Genomic DNA, 22,287 nt, shown 5'->3' with positions numbered 1-22,287 from the left:
TTTATCAAGTCAAATATGAGAAAATTTTGTACATTTTTCTTATATACACATCTAATAAAACTCACATCATACATATATTTTATTCTAAAGCGGTATTAAAGTACAGTACAAAATAATTAACATCTAAAGTAATACTATACTGAATTAAACGTAAAAAGGAAAACATAATAAAAATTTGCAACTTCGTTATAAATTGCGTTATTTGTATCAAACGTGTTAACATTATCACTGCAAGCATAAAGAAAAAGAATAGTACAATAATGAAAATATCCATTCTTTATTTCTCGATCCCTTTTGTTTTTTTTATTATTCATTTATGCAAACACATCTTCTCTATCAGCTCCGACACCCTCCCCATCCTCTAAACTCGAAAAATTCAAAAAGTGGGCAGGTCTGTGAATCTCGTGATAGAATTCCTTCGGATTTGCCAATTGCAGTTCATATTTCATGTTCGGATCATGTCTCACACCTAAGAATGGAAACAAAAAATAATGATTATATTGTAGCAATGTTCAGCTATCAATAAACGGGAGTCAAGTCAAATTCCTATGTATATCTTACCCATAAAGTTATAGTTCCAAGATCCTTGACTTGGAACCATGAAAAAGCCAAGAAAACGATCGGACAACAACATCTGTACCTTTTCATAATGACTTGGTAAATAACCTTTAGGATTATTTCCCTTGTCGGTATTTTGCTTTCCCCATTCGAACCCGCTATAAAACCAATACAGCGTTTGTTAATGACGAGAAAAACAATAGTTGTGATAAATAACATCTCTCTGAACACGAAATACGAACCTAGGTGTTAATTTATATGCCGTAAGAGAACAAGATCCTGGTGTAAAACTGCAAGTGATAACAATAGTTTTTTCTCCATCCCAAATTGGATTTTCCGCCATTATTCGAGCATGTGTAGATATATCCTAATAAAATAATATCGCGTTGAAGTATAATGCATAATTAAATGAAGAATAGCTGTAAATAAAATTAAATCGGCAAATATGTATCTGATGATTTAATATGAACCTGCGGTGACAACTGTGGTAGCTCGTTAGGTTGAGTATGAATCCAACCAAGAGGCTCCATCTCTTTGAGATACTGATGATTCGGAAGTGTGTTAGGTAAGTGAACCGTTTGATGGGTACCCCACTGTGGAGCCATAACTATACATCGTATTTCTTTGACTTGTGGATTATCCGGTGGACTAATTCCGTATAAATATCCTGCGATCTATACAAGTAATAAAGAAAATAAAAAAAAAAAAATAAAAAAATAGGTTGATTATAATATCTTATTCGTAATTTTAGCGAAATCCTATACGTATGTATTTATTTTTATAAAAACAAGTATCTTATAAAATAAACATACCTGCGCTCGCAGATCTGAAATAGTAACGAATTTCTTAAGAACGTTCTTCGGTAATATATAAGTGTAACCCGTTTCCTTGATATCATCAGACGATACATATATGTGATTAGTTCGAAGATGTAAATTAGTAGCAGAAATTGCTCGTACTCGCCACTCAGTTTTCGAGCTAAACGTTTGTGTTTCATAATTGGAAGTTGTTGCTGTAATAATTTCGTCTCCATGTTTGTTTACTGTTCGTGTGGTTGTTGCTGTAAGCTGTGACTGTTCTTTCGTTTGTTTTTCTATTTCAGCAATTTGTTGACGTTGCGCAGATGGGGCACTAATTTCCATACCCAAAATGATATCTCGAATTTCTGATTGAGTTAGTGACGCTACGTTCACACTAAGTAGAATAACAAAAATGTTATGCTATTTGCTTGGTAATTATGCGTTATACATATTGCTATAAGGAATGAAAATAATAATTATTGTACGTACTTGTTTTTTTTACCATAGTCGGCTAAAATAAGATCTTTTAATTGTACTTCAACCTTAATCCATTCATCGTCTGTTAAGGAAGGCCATATATGATGTGGTTCTGTTATGGTTGTTTTATCAGGTTTTAGAACAACTTTTGTTCTTTCAGTGTTAACATGTAACGCACGAAGTATAAGGATTAAACGGGAGAACGCCTATAAAAAAAGATAAATAAAAATCAAAACAAAGGAAAAATAACCAAATCAGACAAAAGGGGGAAAATAAAAATAATTACCGTATAGGACGAAATAGTTTTTAACCAATCATCATATAAGTTGAATAACACCATTTGCGGTTCTGTTGCCTTTAATATTAAATCACCAAACTTTTCAACTTTTAAACACGCCTGAAATGGTAATTGAAGTTCCGATCCTTTAATAACAATGTTGGGAAAATCAAGTAAATGCACTTCCAAGGGATCCAACATTCCCTTTCTGGTTACTATAATTTGCTTAGGTTGTTCTTCAACTGGTAAAGATCGAATAAGCGCAGCTACTTCTTCAGCAGTTTTCCATTTTGCTAACTATTACGTAGGAATATAATATTAATTATGATGTGAAAATTTATTACATTAACTATTTATCAATTATAACAAATGGCTGAGTTAAATTCATTTTACGTACCTGACCTAAACGCTTTTGACCAGCCCAAACTGAAGTATGAATAATTTTCAAAAACAATTGTCCTGTCCGAGGATTAAAAATAAAGATCGCTCCATTTATAGGCTTCGTAGTTAAATTACCTTCGAATGTTTTATGAATTGTAACACGATAAACATTCGTATCATCGACAAACCTAATAAATTAGATTAATATAAAATTCCATTATAAATGCATATTTACGTCTTACATAAATAAAGATATGGTAAAAAACAAGAAATGAAAATACCATATGATTTGATTTGAAAAGAGTTCACCATAATTTTGTGAGGATAGGTATGGTTCTGTGGGTTCCGATGAATAAAGTTGTAATGCTTTTCGTATACGTTCCCGTAATACGTATAAAGCAGGATTAGCTTTCATTATCTTTGCCATTGCTTGCTGTATAAGAGGCTTACATCCTGGGAACCAGTTACCATATGCGCTAATAAACAAAGTTGATTAGTTCACGAAGTATCTATACTACACATTTTTATTCACGGATATTGACCGATTACGATTAGATTTTGATCGAAGGGAAATAATTTTTCCTCTTTCAAATTCAACACATTGAAATAAGAGCAATGCATTTCGATACTACCTTTAAAATACTAATTGAAAAATAATTAATTGGTAAAGCCAAGCAATACAATAAGCATTACCTGTCAATAGCCGTGGACGATAAATTTCTGTAAACTCCAATTTAGTTAATAGAAATAACATTTAAACATTATATACCTATGTAAATTATAAGCCAAATCAATAGCAATTAATAATCCTGTTGGTGATGGATAAATAGACATATTGTCCGTTGTATAATCTAAGAATTTAGCCCTAGCATATCGTTCAATATCGTGAGAATCATAATCTCCCCATCTAAGTTGCACATCTATCCAATATTTTTGTGTGGTAGTATTATCCATGAGATCCCTATTCAAAGAACGAATCATTAATAACAGAACATAACTTTAAATTGAACAATAGATAAGAGATGAAGCAAGTCGAAAGAAGAATAAAGAAAATGAAATGACTACTTGCTTTGAATCGGCAAGTAACGACGGTCTAGAAACATTCCACTTATAAGCAGAGAAAAGCAATATATCAGCACAAGAAGAGTTCATTTTGTATGACTTCCTAGGATGGATGGTCTCCTTTTGAACAGTTTCGATTTCTAGCGCATCCAGTTCCTGGTCAAAAACTTGACAGAGGTCCATCACAATCGATTCATGTACTTTTTGCCACAAATGCGCACGAAATATTTGAATTAATGAAATCTTAAGTGTAGGAATTTTACCATGCATAAATATTCCTGTTAAATCCAATTGTACCTAATAATAAACAAACAAGCAATATATTTTATGAATATATTTCAACTTAAAAAACAATAACAGTTACGATCAATTAGCATGATGTAATAGTAAACTTCACCTGAAAACCAACGTAAACATTTGCTCTATTAATAGTCGGTGACCACCATAAAGTAAATCGACGATTTGGAATCTGATTCAAACCAGATCTTTGAGCGTTAGTTAACTTTTTATATTTCATAGATTCTTCGAATCCAGATGCTTTTTCCCTAAGCAAAAGCGACAAGTAACAAATTAGCTTTTTAATTCTCTTACCGACTTTAAAGTTTTCATTACGATTTTAAAAAATTAAAAAATTTTACCAAAATAGACCTTCCCAGGTTGGAAAATACGTTCCTTTAAAAAGTGTATGTTCTAAAATACCCTCTACACCACCGAGAGCCTGTATCATATCTGTTCGGTAATTATTTAAATTCCACAATTTACCATCATGACGTTGATGGGTCCACCAAAACGGATTTTGTTTCAAAACCTAAGATTATATGCACAAGATATACTTTCATTAGAGACAGATAGCACAATGGAATACGTTAATAAATTAATACCTGATACTGTTTAAATTCTGTACGTATCCTCCAACCCTTATCATAGGCGAGAGTATGTCTGTCTTTCTGAAATAATGTATTTATTCTAGGAATACCACGGTCCCAACTATCTTCAAGATCTTCCAAAGTGAGCCTACGATTTTGTGCATTGGCTTCTTGCCGTTTTAATGCATATTCCGCCCAAACTCTTTGCGAATCTATAAACTCGGACTCCCAAGGTTGGATGTAACGATATAAATTTGGAATTAACTGATCTTCATCATGACTCATGCCCGAACGAAAATGAGTGATACCAACATCAGTTTGTTTCGACCACCTTAAATCCGACTATAACAGTTTGCAATTATATTTGCATCATGTATTCGACGATATCGAAAGAACTATCTAATATCCTGGAAAACAATAGCCTACCTGAGGTATAAGTACATGTCCCATGGAAAGCATTCCAAGACCACCCAGTTCCTTTGGCGTATAAAACACTACCGGTGGAAATCGCGAAGGCATTTTTGAATTAAGACCAATCTTAATACGCGTTTGAATTTTATTTTCACATTTCACTAACAGATCCAAAAGCTCTTGTGTGTTTACCACGGCTTCACGGAAATAAGTCATAAGCCCAATTAACGCTGTATTCCATTTATTAACGATCTTTGTAAACGTTGTGGATCCAGAAGCCATAAGAATTTGTCTAACTCTGTTATGAAATCGTTGCAAACTTTCATCATCAACTCTCAAGAAACATTGAGCCGTCCTTTCTTTTGTAATTTCATTCTGCAAGTTCCACACACCATCTCTATGTGTAAACTCTTCATGAGTAGTTCTACATTTTGGTAAAATCCTACACTCAAAGCCACTCATGTTAAATAATAAATTGGGATTATCTTTACTATATACGCTAACGAAACTATTTTCCCACTGTATCGTAGTTGTGGATCGAGGTAAACGATTCTTAATATCCCAAAATACAGCACGACCTCTGTAAGTATAAAGGGGAAAATTAATAGATAAATTAAATTAAAAATAAATGTAAAAGTCTAGTCCAAGATTGATCAATAAATGAAATAACAAAAAGAACCTAATAATTATTTCATCATTATTTACTTACAAATTAACATCATGCTTCATAAGACGCATTCGCGCATCTCGAGGCCAACATTTTTTATTATTATAACCAACGATATTTTCATTATTAGGATCTGGATGTTCTGTTAAATATCTCTGAATTAGATCTCTTGCTTCATCAGCAGAAAATCTATCAATATAAAATACAAAATTAAATAGCAACTAACAAATTAATATTATTCATGCATTATTAATATACATAATAGTTCTTAAAACAACAAAACGTAAAGTTTTACCTTAAAAATAAATGTATTCTGTCTACATATCTACAGTATAACCTAATAGGATGCGCTGTTTCTGAAGCGACGTCTTGGAAAGTTAAAAAGTCGTTTGGCATTTGAGGAGGTCCAGCCATTTCGCTAGCTCTTTGCAATCCAAGAACTAGCAAATCCAATACCAGACCGTAATATTGCGCTATAAATGACGCAAATTGTAATCCTCTAATTATTCCATAACTGTTTGTATGATTCATATCCTAAATAATCATATTTCATATTTATCTTTAGTTATTTAAAGATCATGCATGTCTCTTAATAAAATAAAGAAGAAAATACCTTATAATTTATAACAACATTATTTTTTGCAGTCATATAGTCAGCTATGTTATGATCAACAATTAATCGCAGCAGTCTATTTAATAATGTCAAATCTATTTTTTCATACAATTTTTCAAACTTTGATTCCAGCAACACATTACATTCTCCTTCACTAACATCCCAAACATCTTGTAGATTATTAATGCCCTGACACCATTTATATACCAATAAAGGGGGTGGTTCTGTATCTGAAGGTTTAACCCATGGAGGGAACAATCTTCGTTTGTCGGCTTCATACCACAAATATTGATCTAAATAAGCATCCGTAATTTTTTCAAGTGGCTCTACATCATATACAGGAATCAGATGACTATAAAGATCCATGAATTCTATTCCCACCTATGAGAGAAATACATAGAAGTTTCATCAAAATGAATACAGAACGTAGAAATTATGACAGACAAACAATTCATAAAATTCTACCTCTTTGAATGCTCTTTGAGTTAGAAGATGACGTTTGATTCTAGACAGTGCTTCATGTGGATTGTCATACGCCTGTTCAATTAAACCAAGTTCTTCCCTTTGACTTTGATTTAACCTTGATTTAACACTGTATGCTTCCTTTAAGCGTTCCAAAGCTAATATCAGAAGTTTGGTATCATGTTTATAAGACAGTGGTGGAAAAGGTATAGGAGCAAATCTTCTTGATTCTAACCAATGCACAGTTGTAGTATATATAGCTACTGCTTCCTCTGGAGAAATATATGGACCATCCTATTTATACAACATGGCAAAAATTTATAAATTAATAAGATAATACTACACGTACATGCGTTCGTAAGATCTATATATTAATGACAATATATTAATTTATGCATATAATTTCATATTAGTTTATGCATATATTAATAACAAATTTTAGTATTTTATTAATATCGACACCAATTTGTTCATTCATTTTAAAAATTGATCATTTTAACATTATACACTGCACCTTTAAATAATTATGTTGCCGTTCTTGTTCAGCTTTAAGATAGAGTCGCGTAAGACGTCCTAGATTTTTCTTGCAAACAGTTTTATCCACGGTCGCCCCACGCCTAATACGTTCTCGATTATAATGCGCGGTATTGGTCCACCAATCAGCCTTCATTTTAACGTATCGAAGAATCATATTTTCGATTGGTATTGGTAATCCAGGAACCTATAAAAAATATTAGTGAAAATTTTTAATGAAAATTATTATCAATAAATAGAGAAATTAAAAAATAATTGTGATAGACAAACCTTCCACGGAATATTAGCCTTCCAACACCTCCATGCTTCACTAAGATGTTGAAGTATAGTTCGAGCTTTATTTTGTTTAATTCCTTCTGGCATCATATCTACAATATCATGCATGACAGATGCTCTTAATTCAAGATCGAAATGTGACTCTACTCGTTGTTTTGTTACAGTTTTCGCAACCCCTTTCGAATGACGACCTTCAAATTGTCTAGATAACAGATTCCCTAACCATCGTTCCAATAATGGAGTAATTCCTCTCATAAAGAAAAGCCATACTCTCCAACCAGGTGCCCAAAATCCACAACCAGGACCTTTCCCAACAGGACCCTAACCATTCATATGTCAAAAATAACCAATTATTTTTTGTTTTGTATTTAAATAATATTAAAAATAGCAAATAATTTAATATTCGTACCGTGTTGAAGCGATAATAAATCAAATGCTTTAAGTCTTTGCACATTCTGATTTGCCGCATTAATTTATATTTATATCGATACATTCCAGTTAATTGCCCAACATGTGCAAAAATATATTGCAATCCGTCCGCAAGTTGAAATGCGTCAACATTATTCAAACGATATTGTACGTGAGAATCAATAATCAATTTTGTTAAACGCAGTATCTCACGACACAAATGGAAAGCTAAGAAAATAAAATTTTCTTCAAAATTTTATATCGTAACTCATAAAACATGTACATGTTTTTACTCACCATTTCCAAATCTAGATTTTTTTCTCTCTTTCGTTGTGAGAGTTTTTACCGGTTTTAGATTAAAATTGTAATCCAAATGTAGATAATTTAAATTTTTTCTATGAATGAGTAAATTTAACATGTTATATCCCTGTCTACAGACTTGTAGACCAGCTTCGACCCAATCTATTGTAGTGGTTTGGAAAAATTTGGTTGATTTGAATGATCGGAATAAATAACGTTTTTTCTGTGGTTTAGGATGCCTATGCTTCAATGCATTCAACACAAAATATTTCAACAGCTTTTGATAACTAACTCGAACCTTAACAGGTTGCCCCGGTGGACAATGTTCTCTATACCAAGATTTCACTAAAGGTATATCAATGGCTCTTCTTGTTCTGCCAGAACGTGTATTAAATGGCCTTGGTGCCCATAATAAAGCTATCCCATTTGCTGTATTATCAGTGTATAATGGAGTTTCCTGAAGAAAAGGTTGTACTTCTTCAGGAAGCACAAAATCTTCGTCATCCTCAATTTGTGGCTCTACAGTCTAAAAGAAGAAAAAGAAAAAAGAACATATAATTCATATACATTCTTGGTACAATTTTCAATATGTTTCAATTAGCTATACACTACATATCAAAATATTTTATAACCTTCAGTGAATTTCTGTGAGAAATAGGATTAATCAAAGGATCAAAATAAAATGCAGGCAAATCAGGATCTTCAGTTTTTATATAAACAACATTTGGTGCATGATACCTGCAAATCATTTAAAATTTTCATTAGAAAATAGTATCAATTTGAATTATGAAATTATATATCATCAATTTAAATTGCTTTTAATTCTAGATTTCAATTATTATACAAAAAGTGTAGGTGATTTCAGCAGTTGCCCTTTATTCTTTACAAAGGATACAAATAACAATCACCATTTTATTTCTTTACCACACTGCTAGTAAGACTTTAACATACTAAGTATAAACCAGCCTCGAAACTTGTGTGGAAATATTTATTGTATCTCATATTTATAATAAATAATATTGTTACGTACCAAGATAAATGTACAAAATGTGGCATATTATTGTACAAATAAGGAAATGCGATACGATATTCTGTTCTTATAGGCTGCCGTATGATAATTTTATTAATATCATTAAACTCGTTCCAATCTTCATCTGCAGCATTTGCATCTTTTACCAATGGTTCAAACTTTGGACCACCTGGTATAGCCATATTTAATGCCTTTGCGGTAAAAAATGACTTTGGATCAAAAAGGTAAAAGAAATTTTGATCAACCAAGTCTGTTAATAACTGATTAGCCAAACGATACAAAGTAGCCATCTGCGGTAAAGTTAAATTCCATCTTCGGTAAGTAGATCCATTTACATGCCTGTAACATTATTAGCAATTAAATATACTTTTGGTAAATAATATTTATATAGTAAAATACAAAGTGACAATTCAGTATAGCGTTTTGTCCAGCTAATAATAATCCATAGTACTCATCTCGAATAAGACTGCGGAATTACTATAGCCATCAACTCACATGTTAGTTGATCTCAGGACCCCTACGCGATTCATCATAAAGTAGTGTGATGTAATAAAATGTTCATAATTAGTAAAAATAATATTTAACTCTTACTTTGTGCCAACAAGTGGTTTGTGTTCATAAAACCACGACGCCACAGATTCATCTTCCTCTGAATCCAACTCAATTTGAATAGCCTCCAATGGTTCTACATCCAAAACATTGTCCGCGTAATCTAATGGAGGTTCTTCATCGTCAAATGGTGGAAATCTCATTCTCTTAAAATGTCTACGATCTCGTTTCTCTCTTCGCATCATTATCCACATTGTACTATAGAATAAGAAAGAAGGGTGTAAGTATATGTCCACATACAGACATATTTGCATGCATTCACATTCACTCACTCATTTATTTGTTACTGATGAATGGTAGACAAATGTGAATGAATAGAACATTCTTTTTAGCTTACCCCCATTGAGCAATATATACAGGTTCAATAACCCAAGGGATTTCATTTACAAATGTAATTGCACCTGTGATGTGATAAAGAACTTTTACATCTCGAATTTGTTCCCAGGGCATTGGCATGTTTTCTAGAAGTTTCATAACTGCATGAGGCATATATTTTAATGCTCTGAAATAAAATAAATAAAAAAAATTTAATTTCTTTCCAAATTTATTCTTTTTACTAGTAATTGCTAAAAGTATGAAAAACATCCAAACTCTAATATGCACATTAGTTTACCCCAAATAAACACGTTTATCGTGTCTATATTTTCGACTGCTCATATCTCCATGATCTCTAATAATTTTTCTTATATGTTCAGGAGGCATATCTTCCTTTTGAGCATCTACAAATCCAAATTTTCTTTTTTCTGCAAATCTTTTTGACTGAAGTTGTTGCCATTTTTGAGCTAAAATTATATAAATAATATAGGAAAATAAACTACTTTTAGTTTCAAATAAACATTGTACCACAGATTTTTCTTTTTATCACTAATTTGTTTGAAGTAATACATTTAAAGTTGTCTTTGGAAGTTTAGAAAATATTTATTCTTGAATACCTTTTTCTTGAAGTTTGTCCTCGGACAAAACTTCAGGTTGTTTTGGCATTTGTGGCAATGGTGGTCCTGTTATTGTTTGCATATGAGCATGATGTGCAGCTTGTGCATGTGCAGCTGCTTGTGCATGAGCTTGAGCTGCAGCTAATTGAGCATGAGCTTGTTGAGCTATCATAGTAGCCCATGGATTTGGACCCAATAAATATGGTGGAATCGACATTTTTCCACGTTATATAACTAAATTTAAAGAATAACAAAATCACTGAATGATATCATATTTTAAGTATTTTAATATAATGTTTATATTTAGCTACGTTAAATTTATATTTAAATAAAATTATTATAATACAACAAAATGCACAATTTTTTAAATAATAAATTTTGTTAATATGATATTTTCTTAATTCCTATTTTTTTATTTATTTCCTATTTCCAATTTATATACAGGAAAAATAGACAAAGGCATTTCAATTTGCAAATAATATTGATAAAATTTTCTTACATTTCATAATTAATTTTAAAGAACATTTAAAATAAAATGTATCATGGATATGATAACGTTGGTTATCGTTATGCCGCGTGAAATGTTAAATAAGTACAGATGATTAGAAATTTGATTCAAATAATATTCTATTTTTTACTTAGAATAAATATCAACTTCTATTGTATAATTTAATAGTACCTTATTCTAAATAATGATAAATTGTTAACTTACATTGACTTTATATGGAATCAAACATAACCATCATGTTAACGGACCAAAACTTTCAGCATAGATAAAGGTGAAAATGTGAAAGGCAAGAACCTATGGGAAAAAGTGATGTTACTAATAGTCTAAATCACGTTATACAGTAATAATTTTAAAATAAAAAAAAATTGAAATTATTAAGCTTTGCGCTATAATATCCAATTAAGGAGAACAATTCAACGTTGTTATACCTATTATAATTTCGATCACATTATAGATGGCGTAATAATAACTTTCTTATTTTTTATGTATCAAAAATATATTAATTATTAAGAAATATAGTTCAGTTCAGAGAAATAAAGAAAATTTTATATAAGATAATCCTATAAAATTTAAAAGAATTAAATTGAAGTTTATAAATATTTGTAAATATTATATTGTATACAATATATTACTAAAAACATAGAATTATGTATGATTTTATAGAAAAGAAATAAAACTAACGTTCCCTAAGTTTATAAGATTATGGAGAAATATGTATTTTTTTATACTTTTGAATGGAACAAAATATTCAGAATATTATATATTCCATGCTAGATTGAGGTTGCTATTCACGTTCGATTATGGTTTGTGTCCGGAGTACTTGAATCGTTTCATGTTTCTGTTTCAAAATTACTCATATTTTTTTCTAATTATTTTATTATAAAAAAAAGAAAAGTAAAGTGAGTAATCCTCATGATACGATATATAATTTTATATATACTCTGTAATTCATGTTTGTAGGTAGTTTCATTATTCACCGCAAAATCAGTGTGGAACTCGCAAATAAAGAGTACAACATACCATCGCATTTACGCATATACGTAGGTATCTACGTTTTTCGAACGCATTACGATCAATTAAAGTTATTGACAAGAAAAATTTTTAAATGTGATTACGCTGTGAAAAGAATGGCAGGAGTATTTGATATAGAATTACACGACGGAGATTCTATAAATCAAGACGAGTCGGACGATGACATCGTTGAAAATAAAGAAGTTCGTTTCTTGTCAAACTTAATGGATTTTGAATCATTGTATTTGGTCTCTCATGTATTTCGTTTTTTCTAGGATGAATATAATGATACTATAAATGTAAACACTATATTAGAGTAAGTATTTGAGTCTTTGGAAGTATATGATTATTGGTTTTATTTTTAAATCATATTTATTAGATAATGATATTAAATTACATATAATTGTAAATGTCCCTTCTATCTGTGAAATTATAAAGAAAAACAAAAAGAAAAAGAAGAAATTAATCTTTTATAGATCTGATAATTTAGAAAGAGTACAATTATCAGAACAGAATGTCAATGCAGGACAAGAAAAAACTGGTCCACAAGATTTTGAACTATGCAAAATTCTTGGAGAAGGTGGATACGGGAAAGTTTTTCAAGTAAAAAAAGTAACTGGGAAAGATAAAGGCAGTATTTTTGCAATGAAGGTAAATATTTTTTTTTATTTCTATGTTCATGTAAAAAGCTTTATAGTTTTTTCTTTCTATAGGTATTACGGAAAGCATCTATTATACGAAATCAAAAGGACACAGCTCACACAAAAGCAGAAAGGAATATTTTGGAAGCAGTGAAAGTAAATATACTTTACCATAAATATTTATAAGATATTTGGCTAATTATGGAGATTAAGATATACCTCATTGATTTTAATATTTTTTTTACATGTAGAAATCAACATTTCTAACAACCTTTTTTTTAAATACTTCTTACTTTTGCTTGCCATTAGTTTCCATGATATTTGCAAAAAACTTTTACTATTATTACATTGAATTAAACCTATACATTCAGGTTAGTGATAATAGAAGTATTAGTATATGCTTGCTGCTTATCTACTGTTTATATAGGTACAAACAACAGATGAATTTGTAAGGTTTGGGTTTAGGTATATAACTTGCAAACTTACTGAAAAGGTATCTTTTTATGAAATTTGAATGACTCTCGAATAATTTGTTTACACAGATTGTCACCACTTATACAGGCTGTTTAGAAAGTAGAGACCAAACTTTGAAGGGTTTACTCTCATCATTATTCTCACTGAGAGAATTAAAAAATGTCTAATCAACATAAGTCCTATAATCAATCCTTTCCACATAAAATTGACTTTTATTATTTATTTATTATGTAGATTTTAAATTTCCTTATAATTTATATTTGTATATTTCTATCTAACACTATATCTTAAATAATTAAAAATAAATATTAATTATTTTGATTATAAAAGAGTCAGAATAATTACAATAAACTTGATTATATAAAGTATGGGATGTAATATTTTTCAAATTATTCTCTTGGGAGAGACGATCGTCGCAATTGTCTCTCGTTGGAAACGCCGGATTCGCCCAGATCTCGCTTTATACTACATTTACTTCTATAAACTAATCTTTTATCGACATTGATAATAATTTTGTTGGTAACCTTGAATTAAAATATTCGTAAATAATAGAAGTTGATTTTCTATCGATAGGATTGTTCTTGGATTTTTGTTGATTAGATAATTTTTATTTCTGGAAAGAAATATTATAAAATAATAAAACCCTTTAAGTCTTGGTCTCTAATTTTTAAACATACTGTATATTCGAATCTAAGCCTAGTAATGTAATTCAACCAATACACTGTTAATTTTCTCGGATTTAAACATAATTTGAGATAAAGTTAGACTACTTAGGTGGTAACGGGCAGATTACATGGAGTCGATATAAATGAGTGATTAAAAATTCATGAAAAAACTTTTTAACAAGTTGTATAATGATTACCGGCTATCGTGATATGCTTATAAAAATTTAGATAAACAGTGGTTCTAAACTTACGCACGCGTTGCCACAAACACGTACAGAATTCAATGGCGTAGTAGTAAAAGTTCTTTGTAAATATCTTTAAAAACTACAACCAAGCAGAGGTAACATATATTTAAAAAAGTCATTCGAAATGTTCATTTTCATAATATATCAAAAAATAACACTGTTCAACACGAATTTTAATTTGTAATATTCATTGGGTAAGTGTTGTAGAATTTCTTGAAAAAGAATCTGTAATCAAAATTATTCTATTACCCTCAGTTTTCGCAAAATGTGAGTTTTTTTGGCTAAAATAAAGTATTACGTAAAATGTAAGAATGTTGGAAGGTTCATTGTTATCTTACAAGTTAGGTGAGAACATCCTGAGTTCATCAATGTCTTAATACTTTTATGTATTTGCATTTTTACAATAAGTTGTCATTTTACAAAAAGAAATCTCGAAACAGTTTTCAATTCAATTAGATCGAGAAAATATTCGTCGGTAATGTGTATACTGGCTTTTATCGCCAGGCAGCCAATGCAATCGAAATTGGTGAGGTGTACCCTAATCTATATATGTAACTACTGATATTTATGTCTTACTTTTCTTTCAGCATCCATTTATTGTAAACTTAATGTATGCTTTTCAAACTGGTGGTAAATTATACTTAATTTTGGAATATCTTTGTGGAGGAGAACTCTTCACATACTTAGATAGAGAAGGCATTTTCTTAGAAGATACAGCTTGGTAAATTAATTAATCTTTCAAATAATTGTAGATAATGATCTATGTAATCCATCACATTTGTATGTAACCATATATTAATAATTTTTAATTATATAAGTCACTATGTCTTTGTATTTTGTATTTATAGTTTTTATTTGTCTGAGATTATACTCGCATTGCAACATCTTCATAATCAGGGTATTATATACAGGTACAATATCTTTCATCATTAATATTATTTGGAATTTATTTAAGAATCCGTATATTTAACCCAATTAATTATTTTCACAGAGATTTAAAACCAGAAAATATTTTATTAGATGGTGAGGGTCATGTTAAATTAACAGATTTTGGTCTTTGTAAAGAACATATAGAAGAAGGTGCAGTAACACATACATTTTGTGGAACTATAGAATACATGTAAGTAAAATGTCCTTACTACATTAACTTGAACTTTTACTGTTAAGATAATTAAGAATAAATTATGTTTTTAAAATAATTTAACTAAAAATATTATAATTCTATTGCTATTGACATGTTTAGGGCACCAGAAATTCTTACAAGAAGTGGACATGGAAAAGCAGTAGATTGGTGGAGTTTAGGTGCTCTGATGTTTGATATGCTTACTGGAATGGTATATAAATTAAATAATAAATATCGAAGATCTTTTTTGTTGATAATTGAATCAAATTACACTTATTCTTCTCCTATAGCCACCATTTACAGGAGACGATAGAAGAAAAACAATTGAAAAGATTTTACGTGGGAAGTTAAGTTTTCCATTATACTTAACACCCGATGCAAAAGACTTAATACGAAAACTATTAAAGGTATATTTCAATTTTTCTTTGTAAAATAAAGATCCATTTTATTTAATTACTCACATTATGTGTAATAGAAGGTAATAAATATTTTATATATCGATTATAGAGACAAGTACTGCAAAGACTGGGATCTGGACCAGAAGATGCTGAACAAATTATGAATCATAATTTCTTTAAACATATTAATTGGCAGGATGTAATTTCGCGGAAGTTAGAACCTCCTTTTAAACCATCATTAGTAAGTATCTTAAATTGAAATAAAACCTGTTACAATAAATAAATCTTTTAATGTTTACAGAAAAGTGCTGATGATACATCACAGTTCGATGAGCAATTTACAGCAACTGTACCAGTCGATTCTCCAGTTGAAAGTACCTTAAGTGAATCTGCAAATATGATTTTTCAAGTTAGTACAAGATGTATTGTAAATATATCTTATTTGAAATAACCATTAAAATAATAAAATTAAATTTTATAAAATGCATGCAGGGTTTTACATATGTAGCACCAAGTGTCTTGGAGGAAATGTGTACACAACCAAGAGTTGTAAATGCTCGCAGCCCACGAAAAGGTCTGTTAAGTACAGGATTCAGTGGAAGTCTTCACAGTTTGTCATCAAGATCACCTGATGCCCATCTTCGTACAGCTTCTCAGTTTCACCAACATAGGTATTTTCAAACTTGATATTTCATTCGCATTTGCAAAAAAGTATGAATATTCCATATATAAATTCAACAATAATTATTACTTGTTTGAGTTTGCATTTCTATATTTGAAAAATTACTTTTTAATTTTTAGGCATCACATTGTAAGTTCAAATAATATGGATGATACCGAAATGGCGGATATAGATCCGCTTTTTAATTTTTAAGGCGTTACATGATAAATTTAGATTATATGAAAGATTAAGTAATAGTGAAATTATTTATGATAAGCTACATATAAATAGTGAAGAAAATGTTAGATCTTTCATTTTACATTCAACAAAATGTTTGTAAAATTATATCTCATGTTTACTTTGCATTTAAATCGTCTGACTGTTACATTTGATTATTGAATTCAATGTAATTTGTTCATATATATTTAGGAATGAACAACTCTAAATGTTTAAAAAATGTTACGCTTATAGAGCAGTGGTGCTACTCACGTACAAATCGTATGTAGACCAGTAGTTGCTCTAATGTGTCTGATAATTATTTGCAGTGTAAACCAGTAATATTATATACCTTTTGATTATGTAAATATGTGCAGATTCCCAATAATAAGTACATTTTGTTAAGCAAGACGCGCTACATCATTGAAAAATCTAAAAAATATTTTGTATGACATATCTTATTGTTGAAACGACTAATTCACGTTTTTAAAATGTTCCATTTATCGACAAATACAAGTTTATCGTTAGTATATAATATTAAATAAAGAAATTCGCTTAGCTTGCATACATTTAAAGATTTATCCTAGAAAAAATAAAAAGGTAAATCTTGCAAGTGCTTGATTATTTCGTTCAATAAATTAAACAATTTCAGAAAAAATATTTATGTAAATATACATTCCAAAGTAATTCAAATTTATTAGACGATAAATGTCGTATAAAATTTATATAGATTTTGTTAATTAAGACTAGGATATTGAATACAGATAAACGTGAAAGTCCTGTTCTGCCATTAGGATAAAGTTAATTTCTTTAAAATAAAGTTATTATTAGAAACAAAAGGGAGGAGGAGGGGGCATATGAAAGAATAAAAAGAAAGAAGAAATAGCAGTATATGTATAAAAATTATATTGATCTTTGTTAAAGTAGAATTGGAGAAGGATTATAAACAGATATACCTTTTTTTTTTATCGAAGAGTAATATCATCGTTCAAAAAACAGAATTGCATGTAGCAATGTTATGTTTTTTTTTTTCTTTTTTATAGAAAATTGGTCATGAAACTTATAGGATTAAAACTTGGAAAATATATTATATGATAAGAAATTAATGAAACTGGAATTAATTGGTATATTTTATACTGTCTTAAGTCTCATATGCCTCTCCTTATATGTTACCTCCTCCTTTTTTCATATATATGTAAAACGTGCGTATGTTTGACACATGAATAACTTTGTGATTCAACCTTACAATTTTTTCATTGACTATATATAAGTTTTCAGAGAATAGTGATATGCTTAAGTTGTATATGTAATCTGTTGGTAGATAATAGTAAAAGAATAATTGCAATCATTAACCAATCCGATTCTACTTTTTACACATAATCGTTGTGAAAGTGACAATTGAACAAACAAATTTTAACTGCCCAAGTGTTCACAGCTACTGGCTGAATAGTATTAAATTTTCCATAGAAAAACTTAAATGCGCTCACCTACGCATGCGTATGTAGTAATAAGTATGTAAAATTCTTGTTAATAGTTTATTGTGTTATAAAAGTAAAATGTTAAGAGTGAGAACTTAACCTGTTGTAAGATAAATATATGAAAATATGAAAATGCTCTCTTGCTTCTTTAAACCTTGAAATATGGTACATTAAAGATTTTGATCTATATCTTTCCATAATAAATGTATTACATCAAGAAGTGAGCAAAGCATTTTCAAATACATATGCACATATATATCCAATATCACTATTGAATTTAATCTTTGTGACTATTTTACTATTTTGGTATCTATAATTAAAAATTGAAAAGCTTAACATTTAATTCGAACTTCACACTAATATTATCTATTGTCTATTGTAAGGTACTATTTTAAATTCATATAAGCAATGTCTTAAAATTAAATCATTTTTATGTATATAATGTTATAATAGAAGTCTTTTTTGTGTATTTATTAAGTAGTTACACTCTTAAAAATACTTTTCAAGACAAAAGTTCGATTAATACTTAATATCATTAATATTATAAGTGTTAGGGATGTATAATGAAATATGGATTATAGTCACTTACAGATGGAATAACATAAATTTAAAATAACACTTGACTACAAAATTTTTTTCAGACAATTTTATTCCATATAGAATATTCATATATAATGTACTTTATATTGTACATAAATGAAACATATACAGGTTAAGTCATCTGAATTATTCTGAATGAATATGCCCTAAATGAAATTAGACATTGAAAAAATATTTTTTAAAATTAGTATAGTTACAAAAGACACATTGTGGTATATAAAATTTGACAGGGAATGTAAATTTTTAACTTCTAAGGTCATTTTAATTTGTTTGAAAATGAATAGCGAAGGATTTTTGGTTGTATAGGGCATGCAAAAACGAGTACAATAATGCTCTACTATGTGATCTTATTTTAATTAACAGATATCTGCTGATAACAGTTTATGTGACTTATTGTGTATATATCATATTTTAATTATCATACTCTTCGCAACTTATGCGAATAGTAAATATAACACCCGTCCTTATTGTCGCTATCATTATGTTTAATTACAATTCATTATAATATTGTATATTTTTAGTATGAGAAGTATAATTTATGTTAAAATCGTTTTGTTTTTTTTCTGATTCGATCTTCTCTAATTTTATCTCCGTTATACTCTGCAAGCTTTCTTTTTCCGCACTTATCAGAATTTTTATTTTTACTTTCTTCCATATCTTTTTCATGAAATTTCTTGTATTTGGATTTTTGTTCAAACTTCAGTTTACTTCGTCTCTTCTGATTGCCTGCTCTATTTTTCTCTTTTTCCTGAAAATGATTTGAAGTAGAATTTGTTTTTTCCTTCCTTTTATGTTCCTTTTTGAATCTTTTTGATGTATAATGATTTGAAATTTTATCAATATTATTTACATCACAGCTATTGCTATTTACTGTACTAGTACTGGTACTAGTACTAGTACAACTATTTGCATTACTGCTGCTGGAACTACTATCAGTATCTGTATCACTTTTATGCTTATTTTGTTTCTTTTTCAATTTCTTTTTTTCTGCTTTTTTGGTCCTTCTCTCAAGTTGCTGCAATCTTCTGCAATTAATAACTCACAAATTCACATTATTCTTAAATAAATCAAAATATTTGATAACATATAAGTAAGAAAAACATACATTAATAATTTTTTTTTTTCTTTTTTAGAAAGGGTTTTCAAAAATCTAATTTCAGATTGTTCTTCATCATCTGATACCATGAGATGTTCATGCTCAGGAACACGTAAATGTTGCTGTGCACTAAGAGCAGATCTACAAATATATTTCAATATATTAAAAAAAAAAGTAGGTATTCATAAAGAAAAAAAAATAAAAAATAAATCATAATATAATCTGTACTCACTTTTTAAGTGCTAACCCATCCTCTCTCATTTGTTGAACTAATGTTAAAGCGTCTGAAGTAGAGGTAGTTGGTGAATTATTTGCCATCACTACACTCATTGCTTGACTATATAGAGGACATTCCTTATCTACAGTAAAAATATTAATTATAAATAATAAATTTTTTATCTTTTGCATTACATATAATTTTACTATGTCAATAATTTATTTGTTATACAAACCTGTATTTATATGACCCCATTTATGACATTTAATACAACGAACATTACGTACTTGAATACCAAATGGTTGGTCTCTTATTTCACTATCACCTTTACAATAACTTTCTCTTGGTGCATTGTATTTGCGTTGCCATTCAAATTTATACTCTGGTTCATTGTCTTCCTTTTCTCTTTCTTTTTTTGCTCCAGGTGGTGGTTCATACATAAAATTCACACTAAGTTTATCCTTGCTTTCTTTACTTAATAGAGCTCTATACGAAACAAAGAAATAAATGATTCAAGAAAAAAAATATTTTGGAAAAACTTACTAAAAGAACATAATTTACTAACTTATTATTATGAAGATCCTGTTCTTTTTCATATTGAACGCGTAATTCCTCTTGCTTTTTCTTATAAGCCTCTGCTTGCTGTTCGGCCATCCACACCTTAAGAAAATGTAAGAAAAATTGCATATTTACTTATTATACAAATTGAAAATAACCTAAAAAAGTATACAATGAGCAAAACATACTCGCTTTAAATTATCTCGAGATGCTGGATGAAAAAACTTCTTACACATATAATTGTTAAATCCTTTTCCCATTTTTATTGTAATATGAATATGATCAAAATTCAACTAACATACACATACGCGTATTTAATATTTATAATAAATAACGTTGTATACACAATTTATCCACATATACAACTCCTAATGTCAGGGAAGGTTAGTACTTTTGTGAACACAGTAACTTTATATCAAGTTCTCCTATCATATAAATACGTCATTTTACAGAAGAGTCAATGTGTATATTATAAAATTTGTTAAAAAAGGTTATATTGTATAGAAAAAAGTATTGTTGGAACTCAGTATAGAACAGTGATATAAATATTACACTTTTTGTCGTGCAAGTATATCGACTGAAATCATTCAGTTATTTTAACATACAAGGTTATTTCAGTTCAATATAAAAATCTAGTAGGAAACAAATTGCTTTTATAATGACAAGTGTCAGATCACATTAATGTAAGAAAGTATTACATGAAATTAATGAAGTTCACTTTCAACGGTGAATTATTTCAAAACTAATTTATAATTCCTCGGATGAAAGTACAATTTCAAATGCAATGAAAATAAACGAGAAAAATATGGCAGCTTTTGCTACTTCAGCAACACCAGTAGATCGTGAAGGGTGGTTAAAAAAACGTGGCGAATTAAATCGTGGATATCAAAGAAGATGGTTCGTTCTTAAAAGAAATTTATTATTTTACTTCGATCGACGCGATGATAAAGAACCAGTGGCTATGCTATTTCTTGAAGGTTATACTATTGAATTGGCAGAGGACGAGGAACAGTTCGCTTTTCAAATTGTATTTCATGGTCCAAATAATAGAATAATTTATACTCTTGCAGCAGAATCTCAGGTAAAAATGTTCATTAATTCTATAACATAAATTATATGTTTTACAATAGTTTATGATGAACAAAATGGATTTGTATTTATTTATTTTCAGGAGTCTATGGAACAATGGATGAAAGCTTTAGCTCGTGCTAGTTATGATTATATGAAGTTAATGGTGGCAGATTTACAAAGACAGTTGGATGCAGCAGAAGAAGAAACAACAATGGTGATGGCTCCTTCTCAATCCCCTAAAGCTCCTCCTAGACAACGACATAATCCTTTTAATAGATCCGAGTTGCATCACCGTTCGCAAAGTGTTAGATCTGCGCCTGGAAGAACAGAAAATGTTCCAAGGACAAGGATAACATTCCGTGAATTACATAATATGTATGGTAGAAGAATTTTAGCAGATCTAAATGAATGGAGGCATGCAAGAAAAACTACAGAATCACCCTTGATCAGTTTTTAATAACGTATTAAACCTAAGTATCAATGTATTACTTGATGCTTTAAGGCTTCCCTATACTTCTTTTATATACAAATATATATACACATTAAACATTATTAGAATGTACCATTTATTTTTATAACAGTAAAATATGTACAATCAAAATGTAACAAAATACCTTTGATTGTTATTGAATATTACAGATTATTATGGTCTCGCACAATAG

The 22,287-nt window shown here is 29.5% G+C and overlaps 4 protein-coding genes across 6 annotated transcripts; 2 read left to right on the top strand and 2 right to left on the bottom strand.

The window, feature by feature from the left end:
• Positions 1-202: 202 nt before the first annotated feature.
• On the bottom strand, positions 203-11,460 carry Prp8 (pre-mRNA processing factor 8). Of its 2 annotated transcripts, XM_017897824.1 has the most exons (30): positions 11,376-11,460; positions 10,664-10,897; positions 10,345-10,513; positions 10,069-10,233; positions 9,714-9,929; positions 9,123-9,461; positions 8,725-8,830; positions 8,090-8,618; positions 7,794-8,020; positions 7,379-7,705; positions 7,089-7,295; positions 6,578-6,868; positions 6,113-6,493; positions 5,795-6,033; positions 5,542-5,688; positions 4,848-5,412; positions 4,437-4,763; positions 4,194-4,363; positions 3,953-4,100; positions 3,563-3,852; positions 3,263-3,454; positions 2,775-2,969; positions 2,510-2,681; positions 2,122-2,409; positions 1,848-2,041; positions 1,371-1,752; positions 1,029-1,232; positions 801-925; positions 562-716; positions 203-469 (listed from the first exon to the last, which is right to left on the bottom strand). In XM_017897824.1, the coding sequence occupies exons 2-30, from the start codon at positions 10,878-10,880 to the stop codon at positions 315-317; spliced, it is 7,122 nt and encodes a 2,373-aa protein (XP_017753313.1). In that variant the 5' UTR covers positions 10,881-10,897; positions 11,376-11,460; the 3' UTR covers positions 203-314. The 2 variants fall into 2 exon arrangements, with proteins under 2 accessions (XP_017753313.1, XP_017753314.1); XM_017897825.1 differs by lacking the exons at positions 10,664-10,897; positions 11,376-11,460 and having other exon boundaries at positions 10,335-10,402.
• Positions 11,461-12,149: 689 nt separating this feature from the next.
• LOC108545866 (ribosomal protein S6 kinase beta-1) lies at positions 12,150-16,608 on the top strand. The gene is made up of 13 exons (XM_017897668.1): positions 12,150-12,385; positions 12,458-12,498; positions 12,659-12,833; positions 12,896-12,979; positions 14,795-14,928; positions 15,056-15,118; positions 15,199-15,327; positions 15,451-15,541; positions 15,621-15,737; positions 15,838-15,969; positions 16,030-16,137; positions 16,221-16,399; positions 16,530-16,608. The coding sequence occupies exons 1-13, from the start codon at positions 12,299-12,301 to the stop codon at positions 16,600-16,602; spliced, it is 1,413 nt and encodes a 470-aa protein (XP_017753157.1). The 5' UTR covers positions 12,150-12,298; the 3' UTR covers positions 16,603-16,608.
• Positions 16,609-18,926: 2,318 nt separating this feature from the next.
• Positions 18,927-20,919, bottom strand: LOC108545898 (corepressor interacting with RBPJ 1). 2 transcript variants are annotated; one of them, XM_017897717.1, is made up of 7 exons: positions 20,743-20,919; positions 20,562-20,656; positions 20,232-20,482; positions 20,012-20,138; positions 19,789-19,920; positions 19,534-19,708; positions 18,927-19,431 (listed from the first exon to the last, which is right to left on the bottom strand). In XM_017897717.1, exons 1-7 carry the CDS (start codon positions 20,812-20,814, stop codon positions 19,225-19,227), a joined length of 1,059 nt encoding a protein of 352 aa, XP_017753206.1. In that variant the 5' UTR covers positions 20,815-20,919; the 3' UTR covers positions 18,927-19,224. The 2 variants fall into 2 exon arrangements, with proteins under 2 accessions (XP_017753206.1, XP_017753205.1); XM_017897716.1 differs by having other exon boundaries at positions 18,927-19,708.
• Positions 20,920-21,175: 256 nt separating this feature from the next.
• On the top strand, positions 21,176-22,151 carry LOC108545913 (sesquipedalian-1). Its single transcript, XM_017897732.1, has 2 exons — positions 21,176-21,635; positions 21,726-22,151. The coding sequence occupies exons 1-2, from the start codon at positions 21,339-21,341 to the stop codon at positions 22,080-22,082; spliced, it is 654 nt and encodes a 217-aa protein (XP_017753221.1). The 5' UTR covers positions 21,176-21,338; the 3' UTR covers positions 22,083-22,151.
• Positions 22,152-22,287: the final 136 nt, after the last annotated feature.

This window comes from Eufriesea mexicana, unplaced genomic scaffold, assembly GCF_001483705.2.
Source record: "Eufriesea mexicana isolate 0111107269 unplaced genomic scaffold, ASM148370v2 scaffold572, whole genome shotgun sequence".
NCBI classification, from domain to species: domain Eukaryota; kingdom Metazoa; phylum Arthropoda; class Insecta; order Hymenoptera; family Apidae; genus Eufriesea; species Eufriesea mexicana.
Note: the sequence above shows the minus strand (reverse complement) of the source record. Positions and strands in the feature narration are given on the sequence as shown.